Here is a 24,296-nt window from a genome sequence, read left to right as displayed (position 1 = left end):
TCCTGAACCTAATAAATAATGGTAAATTGTTGAGTCTCAACGTGGGTCCATACATGCACAGTAACGTCTCCTATGGAGTCTGGGTGTCTACTTTTTGCCCCTAATTTGTATAATTTCTCTATAGGGTGAATTGATTCATTCCTAATTTTGCAGAGGATGGCGATGCCATCAACAAATGATAAGCAATGTAGACAAATTTTGTTTTGGAGACAGCTGTGAATAGTTCTACCCTTAAATTAATTTTGCTATTTTGTAGTCCCTTTATCCTGAACTACAAAGAACAGTATCCATCCTTCTATCTTTATGGCACAAAGTTCTCTGATCAATTTTGCTAATGATGTTGTATTATGTCTGTCAGTCCTTCTATGGACCCAAAACTTTTCTGAAGACAACAGATACAATTATTGTAATAATAAGTTTAAGCTGTGAAATTTGTTCTACAGAGGATCTGCTTGTTGGTATCATTCCTGATATTCTGCAATAAAATCATCTGTTTATACTTCAAGCCTCTTCAGTGGAGATTTGGGACAATTTTGTAGCAGAGAGAGTAATGAGATTACTCCGTAGTTTTTCGTATCTGACTCATTCTCTTTCTTCTGAAATATTTGAATTTATGTGCACTTCAGTTCTTTGTGGTTTTCTGAGTTTGTCGGATGTCCTGCAATATATCTTAAATGTTTCTTCTTGTAATATGGGTCCATAGCCTATATCAATTATTTAAAGGACAAAATTTTCCACTTATGGCTTTAGAGGGTTTCAGTCTGCTACTGCAGAATTCTGAAAGTTTTGCAACACTTTTTCCAACAGTATTTCCAATATTTCCACAATAACTCACCTTCTTCAGGTGCATTTCCACAGCAATAGTTATTAAATAGTTAATGGGGTGAAGGTGGGAAGGGAATTAGGAAAAATACAAGCACTGTTCTTACATTTTAAAATGTTAAATCTGCACTTGCTGGAATTTCCATGTTACCTTTCAGGTGTAGGTCTGCTCTCAATTGCTTCTTCGAATGCCTCCTGACAACTCTGTAAATTGTGGGCACCTTTGAGGCTGAGTGTGTTGGGGCTGTGAGCCTGAGGATTTAGGTGGTTGACAGAAAACTGAAATATAAGGAGAATTCACGTCACTGATATTTGCAATAAAGTCAAAAGTCAAGCAACTCTAGGATATTTAACTGGAATATATCAGCCTGGTATTAATTAATGGTTATGAAAATAGCTGAGCACACACTTCCTTATTTAACAGGGAACATTCTTTAATATACATTTACAGAAATTTCTTTCTGGCAAAACCCTCATTATCTTGTTTCTCAATACTTCTTTTGCATGTTATATTATTTGGTACATGGAAATGCAGAGTAACTGATGAAACAAATGTCAAATGAATAACACTTTGATGATTTACTCTAAGGAAAAGGGAGACCCATTATCACATTCCACAAAAAGCAAGTTTTGAAAAATATGGTTGCAACTCAAAGGGCAAGGATAAATCTTCAAGAACAACCCATAATCAATCTAAATGTATTCCATAAAGATGTGCACAGCAAAAGTAAAGGTAGTTTATGAATGTACTGTTGTATGTGCAATGCAAAATTTCATTTGTAATCCAAAGCATTATTGATCCTGGGGTTTTATATTACAGGTTTAAGTACAATCCAGACATAGCGAAATCTATCATTAGCTAAAGCAATTTGAAGGTATTAGAGCAGTGCCATCAGTTTCTTAACATTTTGGATCAGGAATGACTGAAATGTAGACAGAGACAGACAGAGAGAGAGAGAGAGAGAGAGAGAGAGAGAGAGAGAGAGAGAGAGAGAGAGAGAAGGGGTGGCAGCATCAAAACAACTTGCAGTGATTTACTATACATTCTTGAAAAATCGCACAAAATTAAAAACAGTAATTGTATAAAAGCTTCTGCATAACACACATGTTATTGATAGAAATCCCAACATTACATGAGCTGCACACTGAAGCACTTACTAATCTCATACCACATCAATTAGGAAGGAAAGTACATTGTACACATTTTAAAAAGTGCACCAAATACAATCATCAGCTACAAGGGCAGAAGTTATTAAAGCCAAATAAATTTCATCCACTGAAAGCTGCATTTGAGTATTACAGTGCTTTACTAAGCAGTACCCTATTGGCTATGGTACACCCTGGCACTCCACTGACTCTAGAATGGATTCATTCAGCCAGCTATAGGTTGTGAACATACTGTGTAATGTGAAACCTTACCTACTGTGCAACTTCTCTGAAAGTCACATTCATTTCCAGAAACAACTGTGACTAAATGGAGATTAGGACGTGTACCTTTCGATTTCTGGTTTAGCATTCTCCCTCACCCCACAGTCATTAAGCTATAGTGCAGTAACTTCCAATACTGAACAGAAGTACTGGTGTTAGAACAGGTACAACAACAGAGAGAAGGAAGTACGGATAACGTTAAACATTTCAGTTACACTGAAATTATTATTGCTGGAGCCCTTATTCTGTTGGATATGAATGAAGGCCAATTGCTGATAACTTTGCTGAAGGAACCTTCCCAGTTACAAAAGAGCATGAGAAGAATTGTTTGAATGTGTTGTAATTGCATGCAAAAATACGAATATAAAACATAATGCTAGTGACACACATAGGAGGTGCAGTGTACTGATGTGTGTATTTTCAGTGAATGCTGGACATATACAAAATGACAGTGTCATCTTAACTGAAGGTAACTGATTCAACAAGGAACAGCAGACACCATAAAATGTGTGTCTAATAAAATTCAAAGCACGCTGTCATTTACAGACAAAGAAAAAAGCTCACATTATTTGTAACTCCAAATTCTTGTGTGTGTGTGTGAGTAAAATAACAAACTTAGTTAAATGATTATCCAGCAACCCCACAAGTGAATCCCATGGTCCAATAACAGGCATCTACGAACGTAAAATAGATGTGAATTTCTGAAAGCAAGCACTGAATTTCGTCTCTTCTGTTCCCTCTCTCTCTCCTCCCAACCTCTCACATATTTATCTGGGATGATCCAATTTTGAATTTCTTAAAGCACTGCAGTATCTTCTAACCTTACTTTGCAGTTTCAAGTGCACAAACGTAGTCACATGTTTGTAAACCATGCAGTTGGTTTGTGTTTGATGGTACTAAAGCTCCTATCCAAAGTGAATAATTCTTGAACTGATCTCCTTGTTCCAAAGTATGTAGTAAAAATAAAGACGACAGTTGTTTGTTTTGAGATAGTGAAATCATCAAGTGAAAGCTCCAATGTAACTCTGACAAGCACAAAAGTGGACAATTAATGCCCAATTACTTTAAATCAAACAGTGTTACTCTTTAGCTATATAACTGAATAACAAGAAATCTAAGGGTAAACAATTTTAATTCATGTGACAATTATGATACATACAAACAATATCTGCAAGCTCAAAGTAAAATCAAATAGTCTCTTCCATAGGACAAAAGATTTTATCAGACTCAATTCACTTAGAGATGTTATGTTTTTTGGACTATTTACCATTGTTTCACAGGCCAGCGTGTGTCCTTCCTTCCACATTCAAAGCCGAGATTTAAGAAAAGATATTCCTTGATCTCTGTATCGCCCCCCCCCCCCCCCCCACACACACACACACACTACAACCTTCATTTTAAGTCATAGAAGTTACCGACACATCTGAGAAATCATATTTTCACACTGAGGGGAGTATCACAATTTTCTATCACCAGTTACTACAAAATCTGAAAAATTCAGCTGTGGGTTTGTCTTTTATAGCACAATATATACCATAGCAGGGCCTCAGTTATCAGAAAATTTTCTGTAGCACAGCAAAACAAGCATGAAAGATATTTAAACAAACTTTACTCTCCAAGACACTTTCAAACTGCATTTGTCTGCACTCAGAAACTGCACTGAAGATACCTAAAATATTTGTACTTTCACAAGTAAGATTTTTAAGTACACAAAATCTATGTGTTTACAGAGTCTGCTGTCTGATCAACAACAGAATGCCATCTACACAAGTACAATTATTTCATTTATCTCAGAATTCGGTGTTCCAACTATTCCAGATGTTCATCTCCTAACTCTCTATTAACAACTACTTAATGACACACAGGTACATAAACTGGAACATTTCTGTTAAATGTTCATGCTAGTTTACAAAAATTGAAACTTCAAGGTACAGAACCGTGTTACACTATTAAACATGCTCTATCAATGAAATTCAATCACTGCATTAATGAAACAGTGCATGGCAACAACAATATATGGAAATAACCAACTGTTATACAAAAAATACTGGATTCTAGCAACAACTTAGTCGAAATTCAAGATATATTCTTTTAAATTACACTGTACTACAAATAACAATTGTAAGCATACATTACAACAGCTACCCAATACACTTTAAAACATGTACAAAAATAAAAATCTATCAAGACATTTAAGAAAAATATTAATAATAGATAATAAAATACAATGAATAGTTAATAACAGGCTTTCAATATAACAGTAAATTTTAAATGTTTACACATCAACTGGCCAAAACCATGCATTTCAGACCACTGGATCTTAACCATTTAAACATACCAATATTCAGTGCCTTAGAACAATGCAAGCACATGACTTTCTATTTTTATTTTCTAAGTGTGCAGTACCCCCTCCCCATGCAATGTCGCACACACAAACACAAAGAGGTGGAGGGAGGTGGGAGAAGGAGAGGAGAGGGCAAAGGGGGGGGAGAGAGGGAGGAGAGAGAGGGGGGAGAAGGGGGAGAGAGAGGGGGGGAGAAGGGGGGGAGAGAGAGGGGGGGAGAAGGGGGAGAGAGAGGGGGGGAGAAGGGGGAGAGAGAGGGGGGAGAAGGGGGAGAGAGAGGGGGGGAGAAGGGGGAGAGAGAGGGGGGGAGAAGGGGGAGAGAGGGGGGAGAAGGGGGGGAGAGAGAGAGAGAGAGAGAGAAGGGGGGAGAGAGAGAAGGGGGGGAGAGAGAGAAAGGGGGGGAGAGAGAGAAAGGGGGGGAGAGAGAGAAGCGGGGGGAGAGAGAGAGAGAAGGGGGGGAGAGAGAGAGAGAAGGGGGGGAGAGCGAGAGAGAAGGGGGGGGAGAGCGAGAGAGAAGGGGGGGAGAGCGAGAGAGAAGGGGGGGAGAGCGAGAGAGAAGGGGGGGAGAGCGAGAGAGAAGGGGGGGAGAGCGAGAGAGAAGGGGGGGGGGGAGAGAGAGAGAGAGAGAGGAGAGAGAGAGAGAGAGAGAGAGAGAGAGAGAGAGAGAGAGAGAGAGAGAGAGGGAGAGAGAAGGGGGGGAGAGAGAAGGGGGGGAGAGAGAAGGGGGGGAGAGAGAAGGGGGGGAGAGAGAAGGGGGGAGAGAGAGGGGGGAGAGAGAAGGGGGGGGAGAGAGAGAGAGGGGGGGAGAGAGAGAGAAGGGGGGAGAGAGAGAGAAGGGGGGGAGAGAGAGAGAAGGGGGGGAGAGAGAGAGAAGGGGGGGAGAGAGAGAGAAGGGGGGGAGAGAGAGAGAAGGGGGGGAGAGAGAGAGAAGGGGGGGAGAGAGAGAGAAGGGGGGAGGAGAGAGAGAAGGGGGGAGAGAGAGAGAGAAGGGGGAGAGAGAGAGAGAAGGGGGGAGAGAGAGAGAGAAGGGGGGGAGAGAGAGAGAAGGGGGGAGAGAGAGAGAAGGGGGGGAGAGAGAGAGAAGGGGGGGAGAGAGAGAGAAGGGGGGGGAGAGAGAGAAGGGGGGGAGAGAGAGAGAAGGGGGGGAGAGAGAGAAGGGGGGGAGAGAGAGAGAAGGGGGGGAGGAGAGAGAAGGGGGAGAGGAGAGAAGGGGGGAGAGAGAGAGAAGGGGGGAGGAGAGAGAAGGGGGGGAGAGAGAGAAGGGGGGGAGAGAGAGAAGGGGGGAGAGAGAGAAGGGGGGGAGAGAGAGAAGGGGGGAGAGAGAGAAGGGGGGAGAGAGAGAAGGGGGGGAGAGAGAGAAGGGGGGGAGAGAGAGAAGGGGGGGAGAGAGAGAAGGGGGGGAGAGAGAGAAGGGGGGGAGAGAGAGAAGGGGGGGGAGAGAGAGAAGGGGGGGAGAGAGAGAAGGGGGGGAGAGAGAGAAGGGGGGGAGAGAGAGAAGGGGGGGAGAGAGAGAAGGGGGGGAGAGAGAGAAGGGGGAGAGGAAGGGGGAGAGAGAGAAGGGGGGAGAGAGAGAGAAGGGGGGGAGAGAGAGAGAAGGGGGGAGAGAGAGAAGGGGGAGAGAGAGAGAAGGGGGGGAGAGGAGAAGGGGGTGAGGGGGGAGAGGGAGAAGGGGGGGAGAGGAGAAGGGGGGGAGAGGGAGAAGGGGGGGAGGGAGAAGGGGGGGAGAGAGAGGGGGGGAGAGAGAAGGGGGGAGAGAGAAGGGGGGAGAGAGAAGGGGGGGAGAGGGAGAAGGGGGGAGAGGGAGAAGGGGGGGAGAGAGAAGGGGGGAGAGAGAAGGGGGGGAGAGAGAGGGGGAGAGAGAAGGGGGGGTGAGTTGGGAGTTGGGGGGTGAGAGAGAGAGGGGGAGAGAGAGAGAAGGGGGAGAGAGAGAGAAGGGGGGAGAGAGAGGAAGGGGGAGAGAGAGAAGGGGGAGAGAGAGAGAAGGGGGGAGAGAGAAGGGCGGGAGAGAGAGAAGGGGGGGGAGAGAGAAGGGCGGAGAGAGAGAGAGAGAAGGAGGGGGGTGAGAAGAGAGAGAGAGAGAGAGAGAGAGAGAGAGAGATTACATGCAGAACATCAGCCACTTAATTCCATATAATAATCCAATAATACCAAACATCAAATATAATACTGACACTGCAGTTGGTTTAGCAGGGATGGAACTCTGTTGATGAACTTGAACTCACAATACAAAAAATGGCAAAGAAAGTATGTAAGTCTAGGAATAAGGATAGCTAGTATTTAATCCATGCACAGAAACCCTTATCAAGCAGGTAGCTTATATCATGCTAGAATGCATATTGGTAAGTGTTTACAGGTGTGAAAAACACACAATTCAAACAACATGTATACAAAAAGAAATAGCTACAAATTTTGACCAACTGGTGTTTTAATGGTTGTCACACGTTATCTCACTAAATCTTCTCTCTTTTTCCTCCTCCTCACTTTCACACAGTTTCATTTGATATTAATTTACTGCTCTGCATCTGGTCTTGCTAGGATCGTGGACCATTGCAATTATTTTAGCGGATTTTCTAGTCCACTTTTAATTTTCAACTCTTCACATGAACCCTTCCCTCAATCTGGTCCTAACACTCATAGGTTAAGATCTGTTTTTAAATATGTTTGATATTGTTATTACAATATATTGAAGGATAGTTGCTACTCACCATATAGCGGAGATGCTGAGTCGCAGACAGGCACAACAAAAAGGTATCAGAAAATGAGCTTTCAATCAACAAGGCCTTTGTCGGAGATAGAAAATGCGCACTCACACATGGGCTCACGTGCAAGCGCACACATGACGGCAGTCTCTGGTGTGTGTGTGTGTGTGTGTGTGTGTGTGTGTGTGTGTGTGTGTGCGCGCGTGCGTTCTATCTCCGACAAAGGCCATGCTGAGTGAAAGCTCGTTTCCTGACAGTCTTTTTGTTGTGCCTATCTTTGACTCAGCATCTCCACTATAAGGTGAGTAGCAACTATCCTTTTCATAACACTGTTCATTCCATCCTGGATTTTCCATTGTTCTTGTTATTAAATACTGTCTGCTAATGTATCACAATTCCTTCAGTTTAAAGCACATAAAATTATATTTTCTTTGCCTATTCATTTAATATAATTCTTATCCGAGTATAAATCCAGACTTTCATGTCAGACCTCTACGTGCCGATTATATAACTTTTGCTGGAAATTCATACTTAGTCAGTATGTAACTTCTCAGCCTAAAATTAATCACTATTCCAAAGATATTTCTTTAGATTTACAAACTAGTTTTGAAAGCTCATAATAAACCTTTATGGTGGTTATTCAAAACTCTTTGAAATAAAAAAAAAAATGTGAACATCCAAATCTCCGACCATAATGCCCGACTTCAATTTACTACAATAGATTGCTTAGCAAAGGTACACCACCTCCTTATAGGTGGATTAAAATGTTTTTGCTTGTCACTTTGATGCAAATCAACACCACTTTATTAAATACATAAAATAATAAAACATTTGCTAGCAAGACAGACACAATCCAAAGAATCATCCACATTTTTCTAATGGAAGAATGCCTTCTCTACCACATTTAAGCAGTATTGTGCAGTAATGGTTAACAGCACACTTTCTCAGCAACTCAGAACCTGTGTTTATAGGGAAATGAATAAACAGATGCCTATGAACTTTTTAAATAAATGTACACCACCTTTTATCAGAACTATTAAGCTCCAGAGGATAGACAAATGTAAAAAAAAAAAAAGAGAGAGTCCAGGAATCCACTGCTTTAAATGTACAAAAGTAAACAAACGGAGAGAGAATGGGGAAGAAAGCAAAGGAAACGTTGGAAGATCTTGTGGCTGACGGGCTGAAAGGAAAAGAAACAATAATGAGGGTGCAAAGTAATAACTGGCTGGGAAGAAATAAATGTATCTGAAAAATCACTTGCTTCAAGGGGTCTACAGAAGGTCAAAACCAGAAAAGGAAGAACTGAAAAGTAATAAAGAATACTAAGTAAACAAGGTGGGAAGAAGTTGCTGTATTGTTACTTCGTGGTATAATAGTGATTAAATCTCATTATTTACTGTTGTTGGTACATTAAGTGTAAACCTTTTAACCTTCCAGACATTTGCTATTGGGGGTGACAATCATAAATTGATTGTCAGGTTTGCTATTACTCTTAGTTTAAATTTAAAACCAAAGCAAGTGGGTTACTAATATCAGAATAACAACTGTACCCTGGTGCATGTATCACTAGAAAACAAATTTTAAATGAAGTGTTCTTCAGATAATCCTTTCCAACTTGTGTATTCATTACAGTATATGCTCAATTAGCACAACTTCAACTATCAAAGAGTGTGGTAGTGCAGAGCCACTAGCATTTGGAAGACGCAAAGTTCAAATCTATGGCTGGTTATCCAGATTAGGGTTTTCTGCATTTCTCCAAACTGCTTAAGATAAATGCGAGGATAATTCCTTCGACGACGACGATGATGACAACAATGATTTGTGGGTGATGGCCCTAAACAGCAATGTCATCAGTGCCCTTGCATCAATTATATACAGATGAATGTGCTGAAAATCTATTAAGAAATAATTATAAATTAGAATACCAAGCTGTATTCTCACACAAGAATTGAAAAGAAAACCCTGATAACGTATCGGAACAACTAGATATAATACCAGTACAGACACAGTTAAATCTATAGCAGATGACTGTGGCTCGATGACTTCTTAGAAATTATGGGTGACCACCAACCCACTATGTGGCACATTAAAAAAAGTCCCACACCTAGTAGTTTGGGAAGAATACCAGACATCATACATGATCTTAAAACACGAACCACCTTTGCATCTTTATCAGTTGAAATAGAGGGGCAGGTTCTGTGGGAGGATCAGATCAGCACTCACGTCATTGGCTCCTTTGGTAAGATCAAAATTCATTTCCTACTATGTACTCATCCATCCCACTTGGGCTGCTCCAACTGATTCATTATAGAGCTGATATTAAACCTTCTCCCTCCTCAATTTTTTCTATGGTGAGGAACCTAAACATTGGGCTGCATTTATATGTCCAAGAAAGAAGAAGAAGAAGGAGGAGGAGGAGGAGGAGGAGGACTGAGTAAAACTAAAGAAGGCATAAATTATAATGAAAATATTCTTAAAGGTGATTTCTAGGAACACAGTAAATAGTTTAAAATGACATATCTGCAACCTTTCTCCAAATTATCACAGAAAGTTGAATATTAAGTGCCAATGCTGCACAATTCCCTTTACGAAAAACATCATAATGCTTCTGTTCCATATAGTTGTTGGAATGATTTAAAAAACACGTTAAGAATTCTGTTCTAGAAATTTTGACAATGAAAAGAGACTCAAACAAAGGCATATCCTGTGTGTGATATAGAATAAAAACATACCTGTTGTAAAATAAATCTTGACTTAAAAGTTAACTAAAAGAGTCACACTTAAAATGTTGTTCATATCTATGGCATTATTACATCATGTTGTAATGCCTTTTTGATTCCAACATTCAAATGTGTAATATTATTAACCCTTTCACTACTCCCCCTCATGAACCATTTACCGTGCCGTTGGTGGGGAGGCTTGCGTGCCTCAATGATACAGATAGCCGTACCATAGGTGCAACCACAACGGAGGGGTATCTGTTGAGAAGCCAGACAAACACGTGGTTCCTGAAGAGTGCCAGCAGCCTTTTCAATAGTTGCAGAGGCAACAGTCTGGATGATTGACTGATTTGGCCTTTTAACACTAACCAAAACGGCCTTGCTGTTGTGGTACTGCGAATGGCTGAAAGCAAGGGGAAACCACAGCCATAATTTTTCCCATGGGCATGCAGCTTCACTGTATGATTAAATGATGAAGGCGTCCTCTTGGGTAAAATATTCTGGAGGTAAAATAGTCCCCTATTCGGATCTCCGGGTGGGGACTACTAAAGAGGACGTCGTTATCAGGAGAAAGAAAAGGCGTTCTATGGATCGGAGCTTGGGATGTCAGATACCTTAATCGGGCAGGTAGGTTAGAAAATTTAAAAAGGGAAATGGATAGGTTAAAGTTACGATATAGTGGGAATTAGTGAAGTTCGGTGGCAGGAGGAACAAGACTTTTGGTCAGGTGAATACAGGGTTATAAATACAAAATCAAATAGGGGTAATGCAGGACTAGCTTTAATAATGAATAGGAAAATAGGAGTGCGGGTAAGCTACTATAAACACATAGTGAACACATTATTGTGGCCAAGATAAACACGAAGCCCACACCTACTACAGTAGTACAAGTTTATATGCCAACTAGCTCTACAGATGATGAAGAAATTGATGAAATGTATGATGAGATAAAAGAAATTATTTAGATAGTGAAGGGAGACGAAAATTTAATAGTCATGGGGACTGCAATTCGACAGTAGGAAAAGGGAGAGAAGGAAACGTGTAGGTGAATATGGATTGGGGCTAAGAAATGAAAGAGAAAGCCACCTGGTAGAATTTTTTTGCACAGAGCATAACTTAATCATAGCTAACACTTGGTTCAAGAATCATGAAAGAAGGTTGTATACATGGAAGAAGCCGGGAGATACTAACAGGTTTCAGATAGATTATATAATGGTAAGACAGGGATTTAGGAACCAGGTTTTAAATTGTAAGACATTTCCAGGGGCAGATGTGGACTCTGACCACAATCTATTGGTTATGAACTGTACATTAAAACTGAAGAAACTGCAAGAAGGTGGGAATTTAAGGAGATGGGACCTGGACAAACTGAAATAACCAGAGGTTGTATAGAGCTTCAGGGAGAGCATAAGGCAACAATTGACAGGAATGGGGGAAAGAAATACAGAAGAAGAAGAAGAATGGGTAGCTTTGAGGGATGAAATAGTGAAGGCAGCAGAAGATCAAGTGGGTAAAAAAAACGAGGGCTAGTAGAAATCCTTGGGTAACAGAAGAGATACTGAATTTAACTGATGAAAGGAGAAAATATAAAAATGCAGTAAATGAAGCAGGCAAAAATGAATACAAACGTCTCAAAAATGAGATCGACAGGAAGTGCAAAATGGCTAAGCAGGGACGGCTACAGGTTAAATGTAAGGATGTAGAGTTTTATCTCACTAGGGGTAAGATAGATACTGCCTACAGAAAAATTAAAGAGACCTTTGGAGAAAGGAGAACCACTTGCATGAATATCAAGAGCTCAGATGGAAACCCAGTTCTAAGCAAAGAAGGGAAAGCAGAAAGGTGGAAGGAGTATGTAGAGGGTCTATACAGGGGCGATGTTCTCGAGGACAATATTATGGAAATGGAAAAGGATGTAGATGAAATGGGAGATATGATACTGCGTGAAGAGTTTGACAGAGCACTGAAAGACCTAAGTCGAAACAAGGCCCCGGGAGTAGACAACATTCCATTAGAACTACTGACAGCCTTGGGAGAGCCAGTCCTGACAAAACTCTGCGATCTGGTGAGGAAGATGTATGAGACATGCGAAATACCCTCAGACTTCAAGAAGAATATATTAATTCCAATCCCAAAGAAAGCAGGTGTTGACATATGAAAATTACCGAACTATCAGTTCAATAAGTCACGGCTGCAAAATACTAACGCGAATTCTTTACAGACGAATGGAAAAACTGGTAGATGCCAACCTCGGGGAACATCAGTTTGGATTCCGTAGAAATGTTTGAACACATGAGGCAATACTGACCCTATGACTTATCTTAGAAGAAAGCTTTTGACAATGTTGACTGGAATACTCTCTTTCAAATTCTGAAGGGGGCAGGGATAAAATACAGGGAGCGAAAGGCTATTTACAATTTGTACAGAAACCAGATGGCAGTTATAAGAGTCGAGGGACATGAAAGAGAAGCAGTTGTTGGGAAGGGAGTGAGACATGGTTGTAGCCTCTCCCCGATGTTATTCAATCTGTATATTGAGCAAGCAGTAAAGGAAACAAAAGCGAAATTCGGGGTAGGTATTAAAATCCACGGAGAAGAAATAAAAACTTTCGAGGTTCGCCGATGACATTGTTATTTCTGTCAGAGACAGCAAAGGACTTTGAAGAGCAGGTGAACGGAATGGACAGTGTCTTGAAAGGAGGATATAAAATGAACATCAACAAAAGCAAAATGAGGTTAATGGAATTTAGTCGAATTAAGTCAGGTGATGCTGAGGGAATTAGATTAGGAAATGAGACACTTAAAGTAGTAAACGAGTTTTGCTATTTGGGGAGCAAAATAACTGATGATGGTCGAAGTAGAGAGGATATAAAATGTGGACTGGCAAGGGAAGTGTTTCTGAAGAAGAGAAATTTGTTAACATCGAATATAGATTTAAGTGTCAGGAAGTCGTTTCTGAAAGTATTTGTATGGAGTGTAGCCATGGATGGAAGTGAAACATGGACGATAAATAGTTTGGACAAGAAGAGAATAGAAGCTTTCAAAATGTGATGCTACAGAAGAATGCTGTAGATTAGATGGGTAGATCACATAACTAATATCGGTTGGTAGGACATGTTCTGAGGCATCAAGGAATCACCAATTTAGTACTGGCGGGCAGGATGGAGGATAAAAATCGTAGAGGGAGACCAAGAGATGAATACACTAAGCAGATTCAGAAGGATGTAGGCTGCAGTAGGTACTGGTATATGAAGAAGCTTGCACAGGATATAGTAGCATGGAGAGATGCATCAAACCAGTCTCAGGACTGAAGACGACGACGACGACGACGACGACGACGACAACAACAACAACAACAACAACAACAACAACAACTTTCACTACTACAGGTGTGCTCTCTGCATTCCATGCTCTGTGTGGCTTTTGTAATGGCTGTACTGCTTGTCAAATGCTGGTGCCTGTGCTGAGTGACGGGCTCATCACTGACAGATATGAAATACGTTATCATCCAATTTTTTGAAAGGTGAAAAAACTTGATTTTTGCACATTTTATAGTCTGATATTTTCAGTCAATAAACAACTGAATTTCTTTTCATTGTCCGTCATACTTACTGGGCTGAAAAAATTAAATAAAATGCATGGAATTTTAATGAGTTTGCAGAGGTCAAAACACATTGTGCAAACTTTGTATATGGTTGATTTTAGCTACATTGTAGTGAATGTAAGTAGACAAGACAAAAAAAATTATTTTAAACTGAGAGCAGAATGTTGTCTCATTTCATTCTCAAGTTGTTGGGTTTTATATCCTACAGACTATTGCCCAAGACACATCCATTCATTCACTGTACATCACAAATCATGTGGTCACAACAATTGTCATACCTCAAACGAGTTAAGACATTGAAACGAGGTTTTCTGCAAATGACAGCACACAATGAGGCATATATGTTGTATGATAAACACTCAAAACTTTTTTATTTATGGAGATAAGGAAGTAACTCATCTGCTGCAGTGAGAGGTCGGTGGCTCAGGAAGCAGACAGACAACCACACCACTGTAGGAAAACTCAAGCGGTGCACATATACATGTCCACAGCTGTTGGGTAACTGTGCAGCAGGATGTGTGTACTCATACATAATAGTGAAGGTATTAACTATTCCTACTGTTGATGGGAAACTATTACTTTCAGACAGTAACCACCACCCTCAGTCTACTGCTTTATGCAATTGCAAAAAGATAAGAATTTTTGTTTATAGTTCAGAGTTCTTCCATGTAGCCAATGGATAGAATTAAATGTACTGCAAACTCAAATTCAAAGATCTCAAATTTATAAATTATCACAATAGACATCCAAGTCCTGTAAGAAGAGATAGCAAAATGAAAGTAGTGGGAACAACTTTGAAGACACAACAAAAGTGTCTGCGATATAATAGAATCTTTTAACCCAACAGGCAGAAATGGTTAATTCTGAGGGGGGTAATGCACGACCACACATTTCAGCTTTTTGAAAGTAGTTGCTTTTATCAAGTACGGGAACAGAATAAATATCTATATATGGGTATGGCTTCCAGTCTTGTCATTAGATTAAGTTTTTTAATATCTTCTATATACATTTCCTCATATTAAGTTCTTGAGGTCTTGGAACAACAGCTTGCTCTCTAAGAAGTATTTACTGTACATACAACTTCGCCCATTTGATAGCTCATGAGAATGGAGTGAAAAAGCCTGACGAAAAACACCCCTGTCACAAGCATTACATGTTGTTACAAAAAGTAATGATCATCTAACGTAAGACTGTTGAATTAAGAACACAAAAAATTATTACTTATTTTCTGAGCCATAAAGTAAATAAATATTCTGTATGACAAACTGTTACTGTGGCACATTTCCCAGCAGCACATTCACTACGTAACTCAAGATTGAAAACTTAATATATTTTCTACTTTTAATAGCTATTGCGCTCAGTCTTGGACTAAGTGGTTCATAACAGATTATGTTTACTGGAATGTGAAATGTGGACCTAACTACATAAGTCAGGTCATTAGATGACGTAACAAATTGGTGCAGCAGCTGTTAATTACTAAAAATTAAAGATATCATAACTGTTAAATACCCAACCAAGGGAATATTAAAGCAAAATCCACTACTTAAGAAAATAAGACTCTAGGAATATTTTTGCAATATTCTCTGCCTGTGTGGTATTTGATAAATACCTAGAGGCAGCTGCCAGGGCCAGAATTATCATTACTAACATGCAGCGTGTGTCAAACAGAGAACTGATTACTTACACTGAAGAACAATTTCTGAAATGAAACTCTTACAAGTCAGATTATCTTTAATTAGCTGGCAGCACCAGACAAACCAATTCCTTTACACAGTAGCTTTCTTCAGCTATAGCTTTCAGCAAGGGAGAAAGAAAAAGTATTGGAAGGAAGGAGATTAAATGTGGATCCATCCATGACAAGTGGAAAATGAACACTGGAGTACATAGAAATCAAGTGCACATTACAAATATGAAATTTTGAGTGCAATGCTTAAGCATTTATTTGATGCCTGTCCCAGGAAGCTGAACCAGGAGCGCTAAGTGAGCTGTGAACAATGGAGATTATGTAATGTAGGATTTCATGGCCAGTGTGTGAGAGACATAACTGGAGCCTATAAAGGAACAACGCGGCTTGCTGAGCTTGTTTACGTTTGAAACTGCTTTCTGATTCTTTATAGTTTCTGATGACGTCTCCAGCACTGAGAGACGAAATGTTAGCAGAGAAATATGCCTTGGACCATGGCCTAATGCCCATGAACAAGAATCACCTGACATACATTGGAGACTGCAGGAAAAATATTGTATTTGTTGTGGAAAACCTAAACCCGGATGGCTAAACTGAGATTTGAACCCAGCATCTACTTGAAGTATGAGTCCAGTTTGCTATAAACTGCATCATCTCACTATAATGGCTGGACAGGGACTTGAAACTTTTAACTCTTCAATGCACATGAGTACCAGCAATCTTAACCCCCCAATAGCAATATTTACATCTTAAAGATAGAGTCTGATATAACAGTATTCAGTCAATAACCAAATCTAGAACATGGAACATGCTGATATTAAAAACGTTTCTGTTTACAATCAGCAATACTACAGTTTCTCTGGAAATGAAGATCCTTTCTGGACTGACATCTACTATTGTGAACAAAACTTAAGAGAGACTATGGCAAATAATTCTAGCATGACCAGAAGAAATTTCAAAATTTTTTTATTCCTTTTTGAAAAGATATTACAATACTTGGCATTAGTGACAGATCTATAATGACAGCTTAATGGTAACCCTTCCTCACTTGTTCATACTGTTCAGATACAATATTATTATTAATTCTTTTAACTTCACCACAGCAGCCTTTCATTTATAACAGACACTTCTGGAGCCACAGTTTTTCTGCACCGATATGTTTCATCAATTGCACAAACACTTTGTCTACAGGTTTTGTCAAGAGTATAAAAATACTGAACACATCTAAAGTTCATTTGAAAATAATTATAACAGTTTTCAAGCAACACATGCAACATTCAAATCAATTCTGTCCAACAGCTGTCCACTTCCTCATTATCTCTTTTCCCTTGAATTCTATTTAATCAAACAGCAATGGTTTCAGATATGAAATGTAATCATTTCTGACAGGTAACTGTCTGTAACATGATAGCCAATTTATTTCACTATCAGTTTTTGCCTGCAGCCATTTTCTAGGGGGATTTGGAATTTTGAAGTCCCATAGTGAACAACATTGACTAATGTAGTGAACAGTGTGCCAAATCAATAGTGGGATAAACTGAATATCATCCCATAGTCAGTCATCAGGTGAAAATACTACCTTTTCATAAATACAATGCGGCTGTGGCAACAACCATTGATGGTTGTGGTGATTGTAATTGGGAGGTGGGGGCTTATGTTGCGTAAGATAGGACTGAAGTAATACACACAATGAAATAGACCACAGGCAGTCAGATGCTTTTTGTGAATAGCAAAAATGTTAATGTCTCCAAGATTAATATCAGCACACACAGGGTGGACAGAGAGAATCTGCTAAGGTCAAAACATGACAGGCGACACTGAGTCTATCCAAATTTTCAAAATACCCATAGGTTGGAAACAAAGGATTATTGAGCTACAGTCATAAGATTATAGCTGATCAGCAATTGGCATTTAGAAGGTTATTTGGTAAGCGAATGTGTCAGTACGTCATCTGGCAGTGCAGTTTTGTCTGCTTATGCTGCTGCTGTGTTAAGCTGTGGTTATTATGCCATATTGCACTTTTTGAATTTTTAGCATTTCCTGTAAAAATGCAGCTTGACAGAAAAAGACTTCAAATTTAAATTTATCATTGATTTTTCATTACTATCTTAGATAATACATACTGATCTTCTATACTTGATAGAATAAAAGTTCATTCATACTCTCAGTACATTTACAAAAAATTAAATTTTATTATCAATAACTTTGCTCATTACAGCACCACATGTTCACTATCTTACTGCAGTGCTGTTCTGCCATCCAGTTTATTACCTTTAACAAATTAGTGGCATTATGAAGCTTTTGAGTAGTTAATTTAATAGTCAAAATTTAGCCAGCAAAAGTCAAAGAAAATTCGAGTCTAAAAATAGCCATCCAGGGATACGAATTTAAAGTTTGAATTTTGCCTTGTCTTTGATAGTTCACTTAAAAATCATTATCCTAATCTCATTTTATTAGCAACTGCACTCTTTACAATAATAGGCATTAGCTGGTGTAAGTTAGTTTAAATACACACACGTTTCCAATCACTCATCACTGAATGTCTCTTATTTCATGGCTATCGCTCCACAACGGTGCATTTCCTACTTATGGATGTTCAGAAAATTGTGCTCGATTCGATCTACCCTACCTTGCTCTAATCTCCACCTGTAGTAGAAGTAACTATCCCCCCCCCCCCCCCTTTCCTTTTTTCTTTGTAACGTCTTTCAGTTTGTTTCTTCTTTCTCATTAGTGTTTAAGCCCCTCTAAAATGCAACAATATTAGAAACAAAACATTATCTCAGCTTTATTAACACCAACAAACAATCACCTATGGTGTTCCTGAAGAAAATATTCCAAAATTTGCCTTAAATTAAGAATCTGTCAATAAAATTAAAATTAGTACGGCTTATGTGAACTGAATGATGACTTTTCCCCAACTATAAGTTCTATATTTTCCCACTACACTGCTACCTAGATATTTGCACTAAACTCGGTGACTAATGAGTTCAAGTAACACAAATGAGTGAATATTTTTGAATTCAACGCAATTGTAAAATATCATGGTCGTTTGAAGGTCAAATTGCAACTTCCATCCAACAAACTGGAACTTTGCCAGGTGTGGTAGCACTGTCAAGTTGTAAAAACAGTACAAATATAATTACAGTATCTATAGCTTACACACATCTATTATTCATGCAATAATCTTGCATGCAATTTCTCAGGATCAATCATGGCTGAGGTTCAGTAATTTATGAAAATATAATACAATACTGGGTTTAAAAATTTGTAAACAAACCATTAGATATACAAGCCCTATTTTTTAAATCAGCATTTCATATTGCATAAATTCTCATCTTTCTGCTAGTGAGTGACACAGAAATTTAACATTCAAAACTGGTTCGCAAACAGCCAAAGCAGAGCCAAATCAGTACAAATGCATGCAGCAGCCACTAACTGTGTACTATTTTCGTCAGAACTCTTCTGAAAAATTTGCATTCTGTTGTCTTAATGACACTGACTTTTCTATTTCACATTTGGAAATGTTCCTATCTTCCCTGTGCAGTTTACTCATGAACCTTTCCAAATAAAACAGTGTCTTTGTATCCTATGCTTTTATTTTTCAATTTTCTGTCTCAATTCCAACTATGTGGCCCCAGGACCAGGAGGAGAATTGGGAGGGCTGGGGGTGGTAATGAACAAGGAGGAGCAGGGTTGGAACAGTAACTATGCTCTGCACGAGACCTTTCTACAGTTACAGAACCATGATCAGTCTCAGGATTCAACATGATTCTTACTTTGAATACAATCATTTTGGTGTTGAGCATCATCATTATAAATACTAAAGCCACTATGGAGTTTTCAACCGTGTTTGCAGCAGTCCTCTTCAGGGTGACTAAACTGCTAGATTCTGGGATATCTTCCCTCTGTATATACCGTCTTCAGTTGTCAGGTGACTATTGACATCACATTCTAGTCTGTCATTAGACAGTTTGAAGTAAAGATGCCTATAGAGAGGTGGCTGTACGATAGGATATTGCCCATGCTAGTCTAGTAGGTCATTGATAGGCAGCACTGATTCAGCAGTTTGTACCCAAGGAAAGTGTTTTCTTGCAGAACAATGTCAATGCCAAACACCAGTTCCCTTACAACCACTTATTTGTAGTGTAGCTGCTGGGTCTCGTAGTGCTGCTGGCTAGTGAGCACAGGGGTTTATTTGAAATCGCTGGCTGCCAGGCCATCAGCAACTTCTAGCCATCCATCCTGTTCTTGCTGTTAGGGTGCTTGATTAATTTTGTAGTTTTTCTTATTTTTTGCTGCAGCATCAATGGCTGCCTAGGAGGCACACTGAGTTTTTGAAAACTGATGGATTGTCTTCAGTCATGGTGTTCAAATGTGTGGGGATTTCTAAGGGACCAAACTGCTGAGGTCATTGGTCCCTAGACTTACACACTACTTAAACTAACTTATGCTAAGAACGACACACACACACACACACACACACACACACACACACACACACACACCAGGGAGGACTTGAACCTCCAATGGGAGGGGCTGCGCAGTCCGTGACATGTAGCCTCAAACCGCGCAGCCACTCTGTGCAGCAGTCGTGGTGTGTTACACATGTTGCACACAAGTGTTAATGCTCCAACATGCAAGTGCTGATCAATATCCTGATTTCAGCAACACAGACTTCTCTGCATTAACACTGTAGTTGTTAGGTGCAATACTTCATGGGCCTCAATGGAACTCATCTTTCAACTGCATTGAAATATTGGTGTAATTTCGCCACAGAAAAGCATTTTTCCTATAATGTTGTTGACACCTCTCACTTAGGGCAAGCTTCTAACTTACTGCGAGTTCTTACTGCTACATCCATTTACACAGAATGTTGAACAAAGCCCGTTTAGTTCATGTGGAAGGTTATCAGCATTGTTAAGTCGGTGAGCTCACGTCGTCACTGTCTGTACAACACCATTCCTTCGGGCTGGTCAGTGACTTAATTCCACAAGCAAATATTTGCTGCTATGTGTCTGTTTTCTATACACTTTATGCCCAAGTTTGCCACTAGATGTCTTGTGTACTTCTACATCCAAGAAGGAATGGTACCATTGTTCTCCTTTTCTAGCATGAACTGATGTTTTGATAAAAGCTGATGAGACCCACATGAAATGACACAGTTCTGCTTCTCCATGCGGCAATATGACGAAAGTGTCATCCACTGACCTCAGCCAAAAATGTGGACTGAACAGTGTGGTATGAAGAACTGTTGTTGTTTTGAATACTTTCATGAAAATGTCAGCTGTCACAGGTAAAAGGGGGAGCCAATTGCCAATCCATTTGCCTGCTCACAGAATTTGCACTGCTAACTGAAATGTGTTGATGACAAGCAAAACTGCAACAGATTGTACATGTTTGGAGACACACATCACATGAAGGAAGAGTCACCCTAAGCAAGCTCAGGAATCACAAAGATACTACAATTTTACAAGCAGACAGATAGACTGGCAATGGTCACCCATTTTTCACCTGTAACAGCTGACACATCCATGGAAGCATTCATACAAACAGCAGCAGGTTCTGCACCCCAGCATCAATGCTGCTGGCTAAGGTACGTGGATTGCACTTTTGTCGTATGGCAACATTTGCAAGCAGAACTCTGCACATTTCATCAACAGCTTATATAGAAACACTGTTCACATTAAAAAACAACAATGGCACAGTTACTTTCCTGGATGTACAAGTATGTATACAGAGAAGATGAAACAAAGGAACAGAAGAACTACTTCTTGTTGCTCACTTATGTCAGTGGTGCAAGCAACCGCAGTGGCAAGGCACTGCCTGCGCTGCACTACACTGCACTGCAGAGGAATTAAGCCAACATTCCAGAGTGGCTGGTAGAGCCGATGTCTGATGAGGCCCCAAAAGAGGTTCCAGAGAGGCATCTACAAACTTCAAAGTGATTGTGAAGAAGTTATGTTGATGAAATCATGAGATTGATTAGCTCTTGCATATCACAGCATGAACATATGTATGACTTAGGTAATACAATAAATTAGCTACTGCTGAATATCACAAGGACTGAGGCTGACCCATCAACTGTTTGGAAACCAGTGTGCTTGCAATCATGGACACAGGACAGGCTATTGAAATAAGTGCCCCAACAGCTTGAACATGGAGGACAGCTACAAGTTACCAATGGCCTGTCTGCCAGAGATCCCACTCCAAAGCGCTTTGTGTGTACAGCAGCCACTGGATCCACAAGAATCAGTTCTACAATTTAAACAAGCATCGACATGAGAGCTGTTATGTACAACTGACATTGCACTGCAGAAAAACACTACCCTGAGTAAAGGCTGCTGATTCACTGTTGCCTATCAATCAACAACCAGAACAGCATGGACAATACTGCACAGCCACACCTTTGTAGACATATCTACTTCTAACTGTCCAATGGCCCACAAGAATGTGATGTCAGCAGTCATCTGGCAATCAAAGTAAAACGATATAAAGGATGATTCAGCCACAGCTTGCCTCAAATATTCCTGGAACTGTTTAGGATATCAATTCGGTTTTCACCCAGATGAATTGGGATGACATATAGTCTCTTTTTATAGCTACATTAATTACAGAGAGAGCACCATCAACATTGCTTTTTCAAATGGAGCTAGAATAATTTCTGCTGCTAGTATTTCAGTTCTATACTAGAGGAACTCAATGCTGTTTCACCCTTCAAAATACGATTGTTAATTCTGAAGTAAACACAATAATTAGACATTTTTTCAAAGAAAATTCTGCACTGGCTGTATGAATGATTTTTATTAACTCTGCGACCTGTTTTACACCATTTATCGGTGCATCCTCAGGCAATCTGTACAAAAAATAATATAATAAGAGCTCATATAAACTATTTGAACCCCCAATTCTGAGGTGTAAATTAAACTTTTATATAGCCAGTTTTTTGAATGAAACAAGAAAGTACTCACATACGCTATTTACAACATAGTAACATTGAACATTGCCCTGTAGCCACTCCCCACCATTCACGTCCAATATACCGTCATCCGGTGAAAGCGATAGTTAAAATTTAAAAATCTTTTTTAGCCTTACCCCTACAGCTTACTTGTTAGTAGGTTCTGTCCAATATATTTTTATGCATACTCCGGGCCTTAAGCATTCAGAACCGCCACATTTATTATTCTTATGGTATGGTATCAGACTTTTTAAAAAAACAGACAAAGGAATTTTTTATCAAATGTTCAGCACCCCCCCCCCCCCACCTCTTCACACCTTGTACACGTCATCCGGCCTCTGGCGATTCTTGCGCCACTGCGTGAGCGCTTTCCGGGTTTCGGCCAGTCAGTCAGGCCATGTCTGCTGCTGCTGCGCGGCTCCTCTCATCTTGCACAGTATGTTCCGATATGTTTACATGGCCCTAATTCCACTGTTTGTTCATGATAATGTTCCGCTCTTCGTCGTTCGTGTTTAGGGGAGCTTTATCAGCATCGTATTTTATTTTTATTTTATAGGTCATTGACACTCCCATCATTAAATTTTTTTTTAAAAAACATTTTAAAATTTTGACTACTGCTTTCACCAGATGACGGTATATTGGACGTGAATGGTGGGGAGTGGCTACAGGGCAACGTTCACAGTTACTATGTTGTAAATAGTGTATGTGAGTACTTTACTGTTTCATTCAAAAAAACTGGCTATTTAAAAGTTTAAATTGGGGGATTGAATAGTTTATATGAGCTCTTATTATATTATTTTTGTACAGATTGCCTGAGGATGCACCAATAAGTGGTGAGAAACCGGTCACAGATTTAATAAAAATCATTCATATAGCCTGTGCGGAATTTTCTTTGAAAAAAATGTCGAAGTTTGGCTGTGGTTGCCCGCCCTACAAAACAATAATTAGCTTAGCGTGGATCTCTTCTGAATATTAAAACAATTGCAGTCGTACATGAAACTTAGTGATTTGATATCCAAATAAAGGAATACATCACTTAAGATAAAGGAGAATCAAGAGATTTGCACTGCTGTGACTCCAGTACAGATAAGACACAGAGGAGATGTAGTCGTCATTCTGTTTGTGTTGTTCACATGTGGTTGAGTACTTGCTACTTTGAAATCATTATCGTCTTTCACAACACAAGAGAAACTAGATACGCTACTACTTTATGGGGAATACAGAAAAAAATACAAGTAAACAACTGAGGTGTATGCACAAAAGTATTCTGGCAGATGATGTCTAACAAGAATGACAATTCAACAAATGTGCAAAAAATTTGTTATTGGATGGGCACTAGAACACTATGTGAGGGTAAGGAGCAATTCTGCAATTAACGGAGTGATCGAAACAGTTGTTCTGGCAGCTGTTGATAATGATCCATATGTTAGCTCCAGAGAAATTGCATGTGCTCTGGATCAAGTCAGCCTAGCATTGTTCATACTTTGCATTCAAACAGCTTCCATTCAAACAACGTTGTCACTTCACCAGCAAATTAATTAGTGGAACTGCAAAAGAAGCAAGGAATTCTGTCCCTTATTTCTGTTGCAGCTTCAGGACAACAGGTTATTTTTTTCGAAACATCCTCCTTATTGAACAAGCTACCTTTACAAATCACAGAAAGTAGAATGTTAGATATATGAATTATTGGACAGCTGAGTGTCTACACTGACTGAAGCAGACTGAACATCAGAGGCAATGGAGTGTGTGTTTGGTGTGATTGTTGGAGGTTACATGTCTGGTCCTATTTCACTGAAGAAAACATAATGGGTATAAAGATGCATACAATTTGTCAATAAAGCATTCCTAGAGGAATTAACACTTGAAATATGTGCATGTATGTGTTACTAACATGATGGGTGCCTAGCTCACTACTCACTTGTGGCTACAAAAGTGGTCACTGACTAAGCCATAAAGGTATTATCAGATAGCCTGCACATTTGCCTCATTTGACACCACCAGACCTTTTTCTCAGGGATAAACCCAAAGATGAAGTCTATGC

General features: G+C 39.8%; 1 protein-coding gene across 5 annotated transcripts in view; it reads right to left on the bottom strand.

The window, feature by feature from the left end:
• LOC126162655 (tubulin monoglutamylase TTLL4-like) overlaps nt 1-24,296 on the bottom strand; it is a 246,392-nt gene that overhangs the window by 7,019 nt on the left and 215,077 nt on the right. For 4 of the 5 annotated variants that reach the window (XM_049919293.1, XM_049919296.1, XM_049919294.1 and 1 more), the window contains exon 17: nt 974-1,101. In XM_049919293.1, the coding sequence (XP_049775250.1) occupies nt 974-1,101 (128 nt within the window). Of the gene's footprint in view, nt 1-972; nt 1,102-24,296 lie in introns of those variants that run through there. The other variant, XR_007535095.1, reaches the window with a different exon arrangement.

The sequence above is a fragment of the Schistocerca cancellata genome, chromosome 2, assembly GCF_023864275.1.
Source record: "Schistocerca cancellata isolate TAMUIC-IGC-003103 chromosome 2, iqSchCanc2.1, whole genome shotgun sequence".
Taxonomy (NCBI): domain Eukaryota; kingdom Metazoa; phylum Arthropoda; class Insecta; order Orthoptera; family Acrididae; genus Schistocerca; species Schistocerca cancellata.
This window is presented reverse-complemented; position numbering and strand designations above follow the sequence as displayed.